The sequence below is a fragment of the Schistocerca nitens genome, chromosome 5, assembly GCF_023898315.1.
Source record: "Schistocerca nitens isolate TAMUIC-IGC-003100 chromosome 5, iqSchNite1.1, whole genome shotgun sequence".
NCBI lineage: Eukaryota > Metazoa > Arthropoda > Insecta > Orthoptera > Acrididae > Schistocerca > Schistocerca nitens.
Window position 1 is genome coordinate 396,938,437 of NC_064618.1, and position 18,171 is coordinate 396,956,607.

Here is an 18,171-nt window from a genome sequence, read left to right on the forward strand (position 1 = left end):
TTAGAGGATAATCTCCAGGACACAAGGCTTGTAAACGCTGAAGATGGTATGGATACGGCATGTTTTCACGTAAACATCTCCAGATTGTCACGTGCGGGACATTACTCTCCCACTGCTGCCTGGTGGACGCGTGAAACTCACGTATTCACAGAGGGGGAGGGGGGGGGGCGAGGAATTTCTTCAAATGTCTTTCGAACAGGCAATCTGCGCAATGGGCAGTGTCCATGGTACAAGTGACGTGTCTCCAATGCATTGCCATCCACTAAACCATACATATAATGCAAGGTCGCGAGCTCCTGGTTGGTGTACATTTCCATCATGGGCAAAGGCCATTACAAACCATCCCATACACACATTTGCTATTGGCTAAGGAGACATTTAACATTCCTAATACTTATGTGCCACTTGAGAGCAGACTGCACACCATAATTACTAATCACAAATATCCCCACGCCTACGAATTTCACTGGCGCTCACTGTACCCCACCTGCACATGCTGAAAGATATTCAGGCCCATATCAAGTTGATTCTCAACTTGATTAGTGGTGTAACACTTGAAACCATCGTCATATACTTGCATCTGGCAAACAGCACTTATCAACTTGCACTGCAAAACAGTTACACGCTCGAATAACTCGGTAACTTTGCGTTTTCGGACCCACGTTGATACAGCCTTTTGATACAGTTTCTTTTTCTTCTTGTTATGTGAGGAATTCATTCCCGAAATTTTGATGCTGAGTTTTGAAATACCCTGTGTACATAATTTAGGTACTGCAACTGTTCATTTTCGCTTCCATTGTGGAATATGAGATTGACAGTAAGGATAACTGTTCATCTTTGAGCAGTTCCATAAAACAGGGTGAGTGTCAAATGGTACAGTGAAATCAATATCAAACATTTTGGTAACTTCATTATTCTGGATTTAAGAAAGTCTTCAGGGTGCAAGACTCACGATAATGTAGAATGATTCAAAATTTTAGCCACTTCTATAGATGGCTGAAACTCTGAAGAGCTATTGACAGTAACAATGGGCATCGAAACCTACTTTCAAGTTTGGTGATGAGTTATTCAGAGATAGGAAAATTTTTAAAGAAAATGAATTACTGCTGTATAAAAATCTCTTGTTACCGCCTAGTTAATGTTATGTGTTGTGTAGCCATTAGCATATGATGTTACGATCTTATTTGATCCCACTATCTGTCCAAGTAAACGAGTCCGTAAGGTGTTTCACCAGAAACAAGTTTCTGTTTGCAGGATTATAAGTGTTCTAAATAGTGCGTTTTACTGAAACAAATATACACTGTGAATTAATTGGTAATGAACAGCGACTCTTGTCAGCCACTACTGCATAATCATTTCCCTAACAGAATACTGTAGCAAGCAATTATTACTGAGACTGCCATAAGTAAATTGATATACTTATTTGGGTGCTGATATACATATTTAATTACAAAGTGCTTTATTGAAAATCAATAAAAACTAAATTAGAATTTAATTGTTAGTTAAGAATAATAGTTCATATATTGACAACCAGTGACATGAAAACACTCATATTCTTGTTCATATGTAACCGAGTTTTTACAAACTTCAACTGTCCTTTTCATAATTTTCTTTGAACGCTGTTATACATTCTCACAAATGCAAAGATGAAAAATTGGGAGTGATGATATAGCAGTAGGAGATAAGTTAATGAAGTTTCGTTTTAGGGAGCATTGTCACTTCAGTTTCAATTCAGTAAGATATGTTGATCAATTAAATTTTATTTGTAGTTGCAACAATGACAATGATTATATTTTTGTAGCGTTGCAACATTACCGAGATTTGAAAATAATGTCATATGGTTTTGGTGTAAGAGTGAAGCCCTCAAGAGTAGAGAAATTCAGGTCAGTACCATCAGCTGGAAGAAGTTGAAATTTTTGCAAGATTCCGGTAAATATCTGAAATAAACAACATTTTGCCATATCCTGTCCCAAACACCGACGACGACCTGAAAGACAAATCGAAGCTGTCAGATATTGATCACAAATTGCCTTATAATTACTCGTGACATTATCAATAACTCACCAAGACCAAATGGTAAGAACGCGTCGTCCTCTCTAAGCTGCCCAGTTTCAGTAATGAAACGCTCAGGTCGATACACTTCAGGATCACCCCAGTGGTCTTTATCCATATGCAGTGCCCAGATATTTACCAGGACAACTGTATTCTGCATAAAAACACATCAGTTGTTTCAAGTTAACGTCTAATTAATGTTAGAAAGTAATATAAACTTCTGTTTTTAAGTACACATTAGAGATTGCAGTGTTACTTCTGTTGATATAATTTTTCAGGCTATAAGTGACGGTATATTTGAAATGTTTTGAATTTAGAGATTTGTATCTGTAAAATACATTACGACATGGGAAATAACACCCAAAGGATTAACCACTACATTGGTGTATATATATATATCTATGTATACTGGGTGTTACAAAAAGGTACGGCCAAACTTTCAGGAAACATTCCTCACACACAAATAAAGAAAAGATGTTATGTGGACATGTTTCCGGAAACGCTTAATTTCCATGTTAGAGCTCATTTTAGTTTCGTCAGTATGTACTGTACTTCCTCGATTCACCGCCATGATTTCATACGGGATACTCTACCTGTGTTGCTAGACCATGTGCCTTTACAAGTACGACACAACATGTGGTTCATGCACGATGGAGCTCCTGCACATTTCAGTCGAAGTGTTCGTACGCTTCTCAACAACAGATTCGGTGACCGATGGATTGGTAGAGGCGCACCAATTCCATGGCCTCCACGCTCTCCTGACCTCAACCCTCTTGACTTTCATTTATGTGGGCATTTGAAAGCTCTTGTCTAGGCAACCCCGGTACCAAATGTAGAGACTCTTCGTGCTCGTATTGTGGACGGCTGTGATACAATACGCCATTCTCCAGGGCTCCATCAGCGCATCAGGGATTCCATGCGACGGAGGGTGGATGCATGTATCCTCGCTAACGGAGGACATTTTGAACATTTCCTGTAACAAAGTGTTTGAAGTCACGCTGGTACGTTCTGTTGCTGTGTGTTTCCATTCCATGATTAATGTGATTTGAAGAGAAGTAATAAAATGATCTCTAACATGGAAAGTAAGCGTTTCCGGACACATGTCCACATAACATATTTTCTTTTTGTGTGTGAGGAATGTTTCCTGAAAGTTTGGCCGTACCTTTTTGTAACACCATATATATATATATATATATGTGTGTGTGTGTGAGAGAGAGAGAGAGAGAGAGAGAGAGAGAGAGAGAGAGAGAGAGAGAAATGCTACGCATCAGTACCTCTGACGAAAACGAAAATAGGACTCATCACAGATTTTGAGATGTGGTATGATATAACTTTTGCTGCGGTTGAAGTTATGCAAAATAAACGTTCTATTTACCCTCTTAAAATGTTCAGAAAAGTGTTAGAATAACGTTTTAAGAAGTCTACATTTCATAAACATCTCCTGGAAGGTCACCATGCCGGAACCTCATAAATAAGTATTGGGCCATTTGCTGACTAACTGCTATGCTACGCTGGGCTATGGGAAACCATTACTAATGCACACTTAAGGCCTGCCTCTGAGAAACCATACCATGCAAATTTGCAACTCTAACGTTATTTTGAATTGGAATGTATGGCAGAGTACTGATATACAATCAAAAGAAGGTTGGGTATTGCCTACATCATACGACAGTGTTCTCTCCTCTTGTGGTGTATGACTACGTGTTTGCCACGAGAAAGTTCTACCTGCAGCCCAAAAGACAAACAGTGACAGATGCTGCGTCCATGCGTAGCAAGTGTAAGACATTGAGTGAATTGTACTCTGCTAACATTCGAAGCATCCTTGCCTGCACATAGAATAAAATAATTGCTGAGAACTGTGATAACCACCAACTAGAATCTTTTCCACCAGCTATCAGTTCTTACAGGAGAATTAGTTAATAACAGCTGATATCAGCACTGATACCGTTGGCTTCCTAAACAAAGCATCTGTAGCTTATAGAAATAATTTTCGGAAATGCTTGCTGGAATACACCAAATAAAATCTGCTTATAGCGGGAAAGATTGTGGTGCATATTTAACTTAGTTTTTGAGAACTGGAAGGAATAAACGAAGATGCAACAATACAATAGGCATTTCTGGTATCCACACAATTTCTTGTAATCTTTTATTCTTTTGACTTCTGTACCCGGAAAAGTTTTTCTCTGATTTTAGAAGTACAGTGTATTTTCATATACTTTATGCGACTGAAAATTACAGATGTTCCCTGACGAACCATGAGTCTTGTTGCAATGGGAACGCTTGGAGCTGTAAAGGTACAGCAAGAGCTACAAGGCGATTTTAACCAAACAATCAATAGTTTAGATCGATGTTATTTTTATAACATATTATTAATGTCTCAGGAAAAAACTACCTTATTAATCTTTACCCACCAAAGACTGGAAATTATACATAATATTCTTGCAGTGGGCAAACAGTATTAAGTTTTTTGGAATTGTCTTAGATTTCCATTTAATTTGGATCTCTCCTAGAGAAAAGAAACTAGCCTGAGGCTGTAAAATGAAAACAGCTGAAAGGATCGTAATGTCATTGCCTACAGAGGAAGGTGCTGAGGTCCCAAACTTTGCACTAGAGGGACAGTGGTGCACACCCATGTTACCACAGAGTGAGCACGTGCGAATGTCGACTGTCCACTGCACTCAGTAATGCTGGAAATAGTGAAGTGGGAGCTTCAAAAGAAGAGATAAGGGGTGTAGTGCTTTCCTAATAGCGGAAGATGTTCGTGGAACATAAATTCGTCAAAGAACGATATAAGTGTATGGAGAGCAAAGCATGTCCATTGCAAGGGTCAAGGTGTGGTTCACGGAAGGATCTCAGTGGCCAATGATGAACAGTCTGGAATGCCTCACACTCATCAAGACTCATTGTCCAGCAGGTGACTAGTTTAATGGTACAGTATGTATTGTTCCTGGGTTTCCTCCATCCACTATGACGTAATCGGTGATGGCTTGCATTAGTGCCAGATTTTCTGCCTCCTCCTCCTCTCCCACATCTCTAGTGTCACAGGTCAATTGGCCTACATATAAAATGGCGGGAAATTACAAAATCAAGGACGGCCATCCAAGATGGTGGTCTTGGGAATCCGAACACAGCCCAATGACGTAACAATTCAAGATGAAGGACGAGGGAACATGGGCTTAGCCAATGACGTCACAATCCAATATGGTGGACGTGATGGAAATGGGCATAGGCTGTATGGTTGCTAGATTTCCCCCTTCTCCCTCTGACATCTTGAATGAAGTCTTGCATTGTTGCCAGATTTTCTACACCTCCTTCTCCCCTTTCTGATGTAGCCCAGTTGCTCTATGTATAAAATGGTGGGAAATGCAAAATGGCCCAATTGTGCCACAGGTTTTCCTCCACCCCTCTTAGACCATTGCTAAGAGTGCAATTGTCCTAAATGTAAAAATGTAATATGAGACTTTGTCCTATTGGCGTGAAATTCCAAAAATTCAAGATGGCTTTCTCAGATGGCAGTCCTAGGAATAGTAACTCAGACCTATGATGTCAAGATCCAAGATGGCGATCCAAGAACTACAAGGAATGCAGGTGCAGCCTGGATGGTTGTCGGGCTTCCCCAGCCCTGTGGCGTCAGAATTCAATCTCGTGGACTTGAGACATTTGGATGTAGGCTACGTGGTTCGTAGGTAACTTGCACTAACAAGGGATACTTCCCATCGCAACCCCCTCAGATTTAGTAGTAAGAGGGCCGGTGGACAGCCCGTCAAAAACGGAACGCAGATCATGCATGAGAACAGGAAGAAGATGTACTGAACTGTGGAAAAAGCAAAATAGAAACAGTAAACGGACCAAGTGCAAGAAGTGTAACACAGAGCAGTCTGCAACAGCCAAAGCGTCGTGGTCGAGTGGTTACAGTGGTGAACTGGAAAGCTTACTCGACCTAATTTTTTCCCGCTGTTCGCTGTATTCAAATTTGCATCTGTGCCACAGAGAGGTGTAATGAACGGATCCATAATAAAAGTTGATTCTGCACTGCTATTCTATTAGCAGTTGAAAGGAAGTGGCTTTCGTGCGGGAATTGCAGACGTTTGATGACAAGGCGACAATTCAACCGAATCCTCAACCGGAAAACAAGTGTGATGTGTCATAAAAGGCATTAGGAACAGTACGTGTGTCGTATGACAGGAATCTCTTATCGACGCTCCTAATTTTTGCGCCTGGTGAGTGAATGAGATATGCCTCCTTGCCCGATTTAGGTGTTCGTATGAATGTGAATGTGATCACTCTTAAGGAAATGATGAAAACATAATAGTTTGCCATATAAGCTGCAACAAATGAACGCAACAGTTTCACAATCACACAGTTCCGCAGTGCTCTGTCAAAACATATGTTTTTAACGTTTTTGAACTTGCATTCCGTTATGGAAGTTTTGACTCTTGAAGTCCTTTGTTGTAACATAGTTCACACCCTTCTACTTGTTGTATTCTTTCAGTGAGGCGTTTACGTGGTATCTCGCCTGCTCTCACTATTCATCACATTTACTTGCGACGGTATGTATTCTTACCACTTCACTCATATTCTATAAACAATGTATAATATAACAACTGCCAATAATACTGAAAGAGAACAAAAATTTCGATGACTGGATGGAGAGTTCATAATATTGTGAAAAAAAAAAATGAAAATAAATGGCCCGCTGGAGTTTCGAATACGGTACGTCCGCTTTGTAGTTCACTACCGTGACCACTATTTTTTTCATTTTGTTTAATATTGTTCGTTGTATTTGGTCGTAGTGGAGGTCACATGACATCCGTTGAAGTTCGTTGTTCGTCCCACCACTCAGTTTTTTATTACAGAAACCAACTATCTCTCTGACCGATTACGCTGAGCTATCGTGCCGGCTAGGTATCATGGTTTTCCTTAACTTCCTGATGCCACACTCCATTTGTATTGTTTGAACAATTGAGATCTTGAGTTTAGAAAACAACAGTCCACTTTCCCTATGTTTAAAGTAGTGGGGTATTCAAAAATATACACTCCTGGAAATTGAAATAAGAACACCGCGAATTCATTGTCCCAGGAAGGGGAAACTTTATTGACACATTCCTGGGGTCAGATACATCACATGATCACACTGACAGAACCACAGGCACATAGACACAGGCAACAGAGCATGCACAATGTCGGCACTAGTACAGTGTATATCCACCTTTCGCAGCAATGCAGGCTGCTATTCTCCCATGGAGACGATCGTAGAGATGCTGGATGTAGTCCTGTGGAACGGCTTGCCATGCCATTTCCACCTGGCGCCTCAGTTGGACCAGCGTTCGTGCTGGACGTGCAGACCGCGTGAGACGACGCTTCATCCAGTCCCAAACATGCTCAATGGGGGACAGATCCGGAGATCTTGCTGGCCAGGGTAGTTGACTTACACCTTCTAGAGCACGTTGGGTGGCACGGGATACATGCGGACGTGCATTGTCCTGTTGGAACAGCAAGTTCCCTTGCCGGTCTAGGAATGGTAGAACGATGGGTTCGATGACGGTTTGGATGTACCGTGCACTATTCAGTGTCCCCTCGACGGTCACCAGTGGTGTACGGCCAGTGTAGGAGATCGCTCCCCACACCATGATGCCGGGTGTTGGCCCTGTGTGCCTCGGTCGTATGCAGTCCTGATTGTGGCGCTCACCTGCACGGCGCCAAACACGCATACGACCATCATTGGCACCAAGGCAGAAGCGACTCTCATCGCTGAAGACGACACGTCTCCATTCGTCCCTCCATTCACGCCTGTCGCGACACCACTGGAGGCGGGCTGCACGATGTTGGGGCGTGAGCGGAAGACGGCCTAACGGTGTGCGGGACCGTAGCCCAGCTTCATGGAGACGGTTGCGAATGGTCCTCGCCGATACCCCAGGAGCAACAGTGTCCCTAATTTGCTGGGAAGTGGCGGTGCGGTCCCCTACGGCACTGCGTAGGATCCTACGGTCTTGGCGTGCATCCGTGCGTCGCTGCGGTCCGGTCCCAGGTCGACGGGCACGTGCACCTTCCGCCGACCACTGGCGACAACATCGATGTACTGTGGAGACCTCACGCCCCACGTGTTGAGCAATTCGGCGGTACGTCCACCCGGCCTCCCGCATGCCCACTATACGCCCTCGCTCAAAGTCCGTCAACTGCACATACGGTTCACGTCCACGCTGTCGCGGCATGCTACCAGTGTTAAAGACTGCGATGGAGCTCCGTATGCCACGGCAAACTGGCTGACACTGACGGCGGCGGTGCACAAATGCTGCGCAGCTAGCGCCATTCGACGGCCAACACCGCGGTTCCTGGTGTGTCCGCTGTGCCGTGCGTGTGATCATTGCTTGTACAGCCCTCTCGCAATGTCCGGAGCAAGTATGGTGGGTCTGACACACAGGTGTCAATGTGTTCTTTTTTCCATTTCCAGGAGTGTACATATCCTAAATTTAAAATGGTAAAAAATTAAAGAAAATTTACTTGTCTTACGTTTAAAATGGGGTGGAATTCTCAAAGAATAACTATATATAACTGCAACCCACACGCTTATCAAGCAGTTTTACTGTTTTTCAAGCATTTGCCACTTGCACTGGTCCGCTTGCAGAATTTGCACTGCCAAGTCCACCAGGTGCCTCGTCTGCACAGTGCTGTTACATATCATGCAGAGCACAGATATTTTCCTCAAGAAACAGATTAAACTACTTGACAGAGAACGTGGCTCGTTATACAGGCGCCACATGATGAGATGTTGTACATTGGCTGCTGTCATATGGAATAGGAAAGCTGTTCTGCAATATGCGCTGTGTGAAGGCTTTTAGGGCACCGATGTAGATTCGATTCTGAGACAGAAGCTTTTAGTGACACTGAGACGAACGCTCCTACATCGGAAGTCAGAGAACATAAAGAAGACAATTAAGTCAGATGTTGAAATATCGCGGGAAAAGCGGAATCGTTTGTACAGAAACCCGAAAACGTACAACTAGTCACCCACACTGAGGAAAAGCTAAAAAATCACGTCGCCCACGTCATCATCTTGAACGCATTAACAAAACAGAGAAAGGCTTGTAAACCCGAGAGAAGTGTGGAAGAACTAAATAATTAGGGGAGTGGCTTGGAATATATGATCATTCCACATGTTTAGCCATGCTCTCGGGTACTGTGTATTACGTATTTAGATGGTGGTACACCTTTGAAATTTCTGGAACTCTAGAGAGTGACACTTGTACACAGTGCACACGGACTGAAAACACGCTTTTGGTTTTAACCATCGTCTACGGTAAGCTGCCATCTTGTCATCTGTCACATTTCATTACAGATTGTACTTACAAAGACCATTACCAATAGGCACATTTCTGACCAGTGTAATGATAGCGAACGTCTTGACGTGTGCAGGACAACAGTGTTTGAGGTCTGAACTCAACAGTATGCTGCTGATATTGTACTAACATCACGAAAAGAACACATCCCTCTCGCAGTATCTGCCAAGAAAACGTGGGAATAGTGGTGAGAGAATCACACCAAATCCTGTCAAAGACTCAAAATCGCTACGGATATGAAACTAAACAACTAGGTTATGTCCAGACTGCTTGCAAGTCTACCGGATGTGGTGGAGAAGATGGTTTTAGGAGTTTGATACAGCTTTTCGCAATAGGGCAGTCCCTGAAATTCATCTATACATAACTGCAACACACAGTCAACGGATAGCACGAATGTCATCACCGCAGGTATTAGACTATCGTTATGATGACCTATATACACCCTCAAACCAATGTAGCACGATTCGATCCTTGAACCACAGACACCGATCTGCTGGAAGTATAGGGCATACATAAAGCGAATTTTACTGTTTCTTCTATACAACTGCAATGATGTTGTGTAGCTGTAAATAGAGAACTCTAAAAAACAACGCTATTATCACCACGCAGGGTGGCAGAATTTGAAGACTGAACCTAACAGTATTCTGTCATATTGCTCGTAAGCTTATTAGTATGACGGACTCCAACGTCAATATGTAAGTAGCTTGAATTTTCAGTTTGGTGTTTAAATCAAAGAATTTAACGTTGGAAAGTTTTACCAGCGCTCTGTATCCAACCTAAAGCAATCATAGTCCATATTGCAGGTTTTCTAAGTTCGCAGTTTGTAGCTTAGCAGAAGTACAGTGAAAGTCTCATACTTACAAGTATTGCAGGTAGCCTTTTTATCGGCATAAGTCCTGCCCTGGTGCAAACTACTGTGGGGTGACAAAAGTCATGGGATACTTTTTAAAACGTGTCGGATCTCTTTTTGCCCGGCGAAGTGTAGCAATTCCACGTGACATGGACTCAACAAGTCGTTGGAAGCCCCTACAGAAGTACTGAGCCATCCGTAATTGCGAAAGTGTTGTCTGTGCAGGATTTTGTGCACGAACTGACCTCTCGATTATGTCCCATACATGTTCGATGGGATTCATCTCGGGTGATCTGGGTGGCTAAATCATTGTCCAGAATGTTCTTCAAACCATTCGCGAAGAGTTGCGGAACAGTGACATGGTGCATTGTCATCCAAAAAAGTTCGATCGTTGTTTTGGAACATGAAGTCAATGAATGGCTGCAAGAGGTCTCTAAGTAGCTATCATAACGCGGACCTACTCCATTCCATGTTAATACAGACCAAACCATTATGGAGCCACCATCAACTTGCACAGAACCTTGTTGTCAACTGGCGTACAAGGTTTCGTGGAGACTGCGGCGTACTCGAACCGCCGGCCGGTGTGGCCTAGTGGTTCTAGGCGCTTCAGTCCGGAACCGCGCGACCGCTACATTCGCAGGTTCGAATCCTGCCTCGGGCATGGATGTGTGTGATGTCCTTAGGTTAGTTAGGTTTAAGTAGTTCTAAGTTCTAGGGGACTGATGACCTCAGATGTTAAGTCCCATAGTGCTCAGAGCAATTTGAACCATTTTGAACGTACTCGAACCCTGCCAAACTGAAATCTGGACGCATCTGATCAGACCACGGTTTTACAGTCGTCTAAGCTCCAACCGATATGGTCACCAGCAATGAAGACGCGCTGTGGGCGATGTCGTTATGTTAGGAAAGTCACTCGCGTCGATCGTCTTCTGCCACAGCCCATTAGCGCCAAGTTTTGCCGCACTGTCCTAGGGGATACTTCTGTAGTATGTCTCACATAGATTTCTACGGTTATGTCTCGCTCTGTTGCTTGTCTGTTAGCACTGATAACTCTAAGCAAACTCCGCTGCTCTCGGTCGTCAAGTGGAAGCCGTCGGCCACTGCATTGCCCATGCTGAGCGGTAACCCCTTAAATTTGGTATTCTCAGTACACTCTTGACATAGTGGAACTCGGAGTACTGATTACCCTAACGATTTCGCAAATGAAGTGTCCCATGCGTCTAACGCCAACTACCATTACGCATTCAAAATATGTTAAATCCCATCACGCGACCATAACCACGTCTTCACGTCGGAAACCTTTCCACGTGGATCACATGAGTACAAATAACAGCTGTGCCAATGCACTGCCCTTTTATACACTGAAGAGCCAAAGAATCTGGTGCACCTACCTAATATCATCAAGAACCCCGCGAGCACACAGAAGTGCGGCAACACGACGTGTCTGAGTAATGCTGGAGGGAATTGACACCATGAATCCTGCAGAGCTGTCTGCGGAAAAAGCAATTTAGCGTGTAGCTACAGGAATCCTCCAACTAGTGCAAGATTTCTTCGCGGCAAACTGCAATTGATTTTGTGGTCTTCAGTCCAGATACTGGTTTCATGCAGCTCTCCATGCTACTCTATCCTGTGCAAACTTCTTCATCTCCGAGTAACCACTGCAACCTACATCCTTCTGTATCTGTTTAGTGTATTCATTGACCTCCTTTTACGACATTTACCCTCCGCGCTTCCCTCCAATACTAAATCGATGATCCGTTGATGCCTCAGAATATGTCCTACCAACCGATACCTTCTTCTAGCCAAGTTGTGCCACAGATTCCTCTTCTCCCCAATTCTATTCAGTACCTTCTCATCAGTTACGTGATGTACTCATCTAATCTTCAGCATTCTTCTATAGCACCACATTTCGAAAGCTTCTATTCTCTTCTTCTCTAAACTAATTATCGTCCATATTTCACTTCCGTACATGGCTACACTCCATACAAATACTTTCAGAAACGACTTCCTGGCAATTACATCTATATTTGATGTTAACAAATTTCTCTTCTTAAGAAACGCTTTCCTCGCTATTGCTTGTCTACATTTTATAGGTATCCTCTCTACTTCGACCATCACCAATTATCCTGCTCCCCCAACAGAAAAATTCATCTACTACTTTAAGTGTCTCATTTCCTAATCTAATTCCCTCAGCATCATACGATTTAATTCGACTACATTCCATTATCCTCGTATTGCTTTTGTTGATGTTCATCTTATATCCTCCTTTCAAGACACTGTGCATTCCGTTCAACTGCTCTTCCAGGTCCTTTGCTGTCTCTGACAGAATTGCAATGTCGTCGGCGAACCTCAAAGTTTTTATTCCTTCTCCATGGATTTTAATTCCTACTCCGAATTTTTCTTTTGTTTCAATTACTGCTCGCTCAATAAACGGCTTGAATAACATCGGAGATAAGCTACAACCCTGTCTTACTCCCATCTCAACCACTGCTTCCCTTTCGTGCCACTCGACTCTTATAACTGCCATGTGGTTTCGGTACAAATTGTAAATAGCCTTTCGCTCACTATATTAGACCCCTGCCACCTTCAGAATGTGAAAGAGAGTATTCCAGTCGATATTGTCAAATGCTTTCTCTAAGTCTACAAATGCTAGAAACGTAGGTTTGCCTTTCCTTAATCTTTCTTCTAAGATAAGTCATAAGGTCAGTATTGTCTCACGTGTTCCAACATTTCTACGAATCCAAACTGATCTTCCCCGAGGTCGGCTTCTACCAGTTTTTCCATTCGTCTGTAAAAGAATTCGCGTTAGTATTTTGCAGCTGTGACTTATTAAACTGATAGTTCGGTAATTTTCACATCTGTCAACACCTGCTTTCTTTGGGATTGGAATTATTATATTCTTCTTGAAATCTGAGGGTATTTCGCCTGTCTCATACATCTTGTTCATCAAATGGTAGAGTTTTATTAGGGCTGGCTCTCCCAGGGCCTTATTTCAACAGGTCTTTCAGTGCTCTTTCACATTCTTCACGCAGTATCATATCTCCCATTCCATCTTCATCTACGTCCTCTTCCATTTCCATAATATTATCCACAAGTTCATCGCCCTTCTATAGACCTTCTACAGACTCCCACCTTTCTGTTTTCCCTTCTTTGCTTAGAACTGGTTTCCCATCTGAGTTCTTGATATTCACACAGCAATTAAGAGATCACTTTCACGCCCCACGATGTGCTTTACACAAGATCGTGTTAGTATTCCTCTTCCTTCCAAACCAACAACATGTTGGTTTTTACCATACTGAACATCATTGTGTTGTCATCTATCACTTTAAAAGTGACAAATATTTTCAGGAAGTCAACTAACCCTGCACATTCTGTGTGAAAGGAAATTTTGGCTTCAGTATTCAAAAATCCATCGATATCATTAAATAGCCAGCAAAAACCACAAAATATTTGTATTTATACCTAGATTGCTTTTCCTGCGCTATGTTTAGTGGAAAGACCAACAAAATTGTCGGCAACGCTACCCACTTATGGGAGACTCACTTTGACAGTAGGTGAGGAACACGCGTCTGCAGCAGCCGTTCATTCTAAAATAAATAACGAAATTGAAATTTAAAGAAAGAAAAAGTGAAAAAGTACATGGTATCACTAAATGGATTATGCTGCAACTGATGTACGTAGCGTTTTAGTACATTAAGTCATCACGGAGAAACTTCAAAAATGTACACTGAAGAGCCAAAGAAACTGGTACACCTGCCTAATATCGTGCAGGGGCTCTGCGAGCTCGCAGAAGTGCCTCAACAAGACGTGACATGAACTCGACTAATGTCTGAAGTAGTGCTGGAGGGAACTGGCACCATGAATCCTGCAGGGCTGTCCATAAATACGTAAGAGTACGAAGGGGTGGAGATCTCTTCTGAACAGCACATTGCAAGGCATCCCAGATATGCTCAATAACGTTCATGTTTGGGAAGTTTGGTAGCCAGCGGAAGTGTTTAAACTCAGAGGAGTGGTCCTGGAGCCACTCTGTAGCAGCTCTGGACGTGGGGGTGTCACATTGTCTGGCTGGAATTGCCCAAGTCCGTCGGAATGCACAATGGACATGAATGGATGCAGGTGATGAGAGAGGATGCTTACGTACGTGCCAGCAGTCAGAGTCGTATCCAGACGTATCAGGGGTCTCGTATAACTCCAACTGCACGCACAATACACCATTACAGAGCCTCCACGAGCTTGAACAGTCCCCTGCTGACATGCAGGGTCCATGAATTCATGAGGTTGTATCCATATACGTATACGTCCATCCGGTCGATACAATTTGAAACGAGACTCGTCCGACCAGGCAACATGTTTCCAGTCATCAACAGTCCAATGTCGGTGCTGACGGACCCAGCTGAGACGTGAACTTCGTGTGGTGCAGTCATCAAGAGTACGCGAGTGGGCCTTCGGCTCCGAAAGCCAATATCGATGATGTTTCGTTGAATGGTTCGCGCGCTGCCACCTGTTGGTGGCCCAGCATCAAAATTTGCAGCAATTTGCGGAAGGTTTGCATTTCTGTCACACTGAACAATTCTCTGCAGTCGTCGTTAGTCTCTTGAAGGATCGTTTTCCAGCCCCAGCGATGTCGGAGATCAGATGTTTCACCGGATTCCTGATATTCACGGTTGTCTGCCTGTTTACATATCTCTGTATTTGTATACGCATGCCTATACCAGTTTCTCTGGCGCTTCAGTGTACCTTGTGTACGCGATACCATCGCCATCTGTATATGTGCACATCGTTGTACTATGACGTTTGTCAGCTCAGTGTAGATGAAGAGTGACTAGCGTCATAAGTTTACGATCGAAGACGATGTGCAGATTCGTGGTCCATATGCATCGAGGGATATGTATTGTAAGACGTGCATATTTCTATTGTCAAACCACAATTTATGAAAGATGTTTATATTTTATTAATAGGATTAAGTAGGAATAATTAATATTTGTCATTTAGGAAATAATTGTGGTTGCGGGGGAATGCCTGCACCAAAGCATTGTTGGCGGGAGAGACCGCATATTGATATAATTTTAAAAAGGGCGGGAGAGACCACGTATGGATACATTTTAAGAAAAGAGCGGGAAAGAGCGCGCATTGATACATTTTGTAATGGTAGCAGGGATTGTCTGCACCAGAAAGTATTGTTAGCGGGAGAGACCGCACTTTAGCGTTCGTAGGAAGTCAGTAGTAAGCGAGATACGAAGCGAGTCGGTAGCAAGTCTGAAGCGAGAGGTTGAAAGGAGCGGTGTGCCTGCCAGCCACCAGCTATGATTTACAAGAGATTATAAACGGATGTACAGAGACATCAGCTAACTATTATAATAAGAGGAACTAATATTATTGATTTTTTTTTTTTTTTGAGAAACTCAAGACTACTGAAGGTATGTTTGCGCAATGCTAGTTGTAAGATTATTGTAAAAAGTAAGTCCCATTTGAACGTTTGTAAAATCATTTCATTACCAACAATAAATATTTGAAGAATCGTTTTCAGAATATAATTAATTTTTGCCAGCAGTATTGCGTTACGGATTATAATCCATCCCAAAAACCATCAACGTAAAACTTTGCAAAATTTTATTGTTGTCAAGAAAAAGTTTAACTATGAATTACATAACTCCAGTCAAATTAAAGAATAACGTCAGCTTTGCTATTAAAGAATAACGTCAGCTTTGGTAATAAATACAGCCACTTATTATGACAACCCACCAGCAGCTAATAGAGTATAGTAAAACAGAGTAAGTATATTCATGTCGCAGTTCGGTGTAGCAGTCAGATGGCGACCCAGCAACAATAAAAATGGGATATTGCAGGTAACTACTGAGGGCCACGACGACGATACATTCTGTTTCGTCGAAATAATCAGCAAATCACTTTTAATAAGCAGCATTTAAATTTGTATGCGAAGATTGCACTTATTATTACTGAGATTGAGAATTAATTTCAAAGGGAAGATTTCATTTGGTATTACTAAGCAAGAGGTAGAAATCCTAAGGGAACGTTTCATGGGTTATTGTAGAAAGGAAGGTTGCGTAGCAAAAGAGATATAAAGGAGACGGGAAGGTTTCACTTGGCGACATCCAATCAGTAAGACTCTGTAGTGGATCTACTGTGAAAATGAATATACTGACTCTGCTAATTGTATGAAAAAGCTGGTGTTAAGTGGCGCTTATACTTATGTGTATACCTTTAATTCACAGCCCATCCGCAATTATGTTTGCTCTATTGATTCTGGATTGAAAAGTGTTTGTTCAGTGTTGAATCCGCTTTGAACAGTGATATATTTTGTTGCGTATGCTAATTACAGACAATGTCTCGCAGAATAATTACTCGTTCTCAAAGTGATTAAAGTGTAGAAAATACTGACGAGAAATTCTTTTCAAGAATAGACAGAAATAATACATGTGAAAAACCCGATAGTGAAACGTTAGGTGAACAGACATTCCAGAGTAGTAATAATATGGAATCTTTTGACGAACAATCAACTTCAGAAATGCTAACTGATAATGAGACATTAGTGCAAAATAATTTGCTTTTAAATGCAACAGACGCTACACAGCCACAAATTACGCGTAGCAGACATAATAGTTTCAGTAACGAAACCACTATAATGCAGTCAAATAGTGTGACTCCATTACGTGCCGAAACAGATTCAAACGGTACACAGCTACACAATCTGCGTTGCGCAGCACATACAACAGTTTTATTGATGAAAATTCCGAAACAACGGAAGGGGTGACACGATTACAGTGATCTGATGATTTCAAATGAACACAGATGTACAACCTTTAACATCGAATACAAATACACACAAAAGTCAAACCGAAATAGAACCAATAATGACATTTTCGCTACAAATGAGACAAGACATTCATAAAAACTTTAACAGAAGGCCACAAGAATCAGCAAACCTAAATAACGAAATCAAGGCAGGACGCGCATACACAGATCAGAAATTAGACAAAATGTACAAAAATCTAAAACACGAAATCAAAGTAGAAATTCAAGCAGTCGCTGAAAAATGTTCACAATCAAACCAAGAATTACACGCCACAATTCAAGAAATAACAGAAAAACAAGAAGCATTCACGGTTAACATCCGAGAAACAATGACAGAGAACTTTTCTAAACAAAACTCTCACATTGATGAACGTTTTAACAATCACACAGAAAACTGTTTGATACGTCACCGAAAACTGGTGCGATCGCAGGATAAAGAACGAAAAGAACTATTACAAACAATTACTAAACAGCGACAGGACGACAAAAAGAAAGTGTGTGCTCAGGGAAAAACTTACGTAGACAATCACATACACTCGATTTCGGAAGAAATCGAACCAGTTAATGAGACAAATATTCAAATACAAGAGAGGCTCACGAAAATCCAGTCACACACAATTGAGGCGAAAATTTCTACAGACACTGAAATCCAGAATATTAGGGATACAATAACAGAAGAAGTCCAGACACTAACTGACAAAATAGAACGCATAGAAATCAATCAAGACCCGGAAAATTTGAAAGTAGATTTTAAGAAAGTAACCAAAAGTAATCGCAATTTATGAAACGAACTGACAGAAAAGATCAACGAATTCACTACAAGAATAGATCTGTTAGATACCAACAATGACAGTAAGTCCGATGACACTACACCAGATTTCTAATAGTAAAGATACGCAAATTACAAAAGTGCAACAAACAATCGGAGACCTAGAATCACATAATAATTTGTTACATCGGAAACTCAATTCTTTACAGCAAGGGATAGCTGACACACAAAAAACAACTGCAAACAATCAATTCTAACAGAACACACACAATGCCTCAGATGCACAATACATGTAATGTCGGTAGACTTCAGAGAGTAAGAGGTCTTAATCAGGCAGAAATACAAATACA

At 42.0% G+C, this 18,171-nt stretch overlaps 1 protein-coding gene across 1 annotated transcript in view; it reads right to left on the reverse strand.

Annotated features, from left to right (window-relative positions):
* Window positions 1-1,811: 1,811 nt before the first annotated feature.
* LOC126260491 (methyl farnesoate epoxidase-like) overlaps window positions 1,812-18,171 on the reverse strand; it is a 120,466-nt gene continuing 104,106 nt past the window's right edge. Inside the window, exons 8-9 of the mRNA XM_049957819.1 lie at window positions 2,065-2,206; window positions 1,812-1,897 (exon numbers count right to left, since the gene is read on the reverse strand). Of these exons, the coding sequence (XP_049813776.1) occupies window positions 1,812-1,897; window positions 2,065-2,206 (228 nt within the window). The remainder of the gene's footprint in view (window positions 1,898-2,064; window positions 2,207-18,171) is intronic.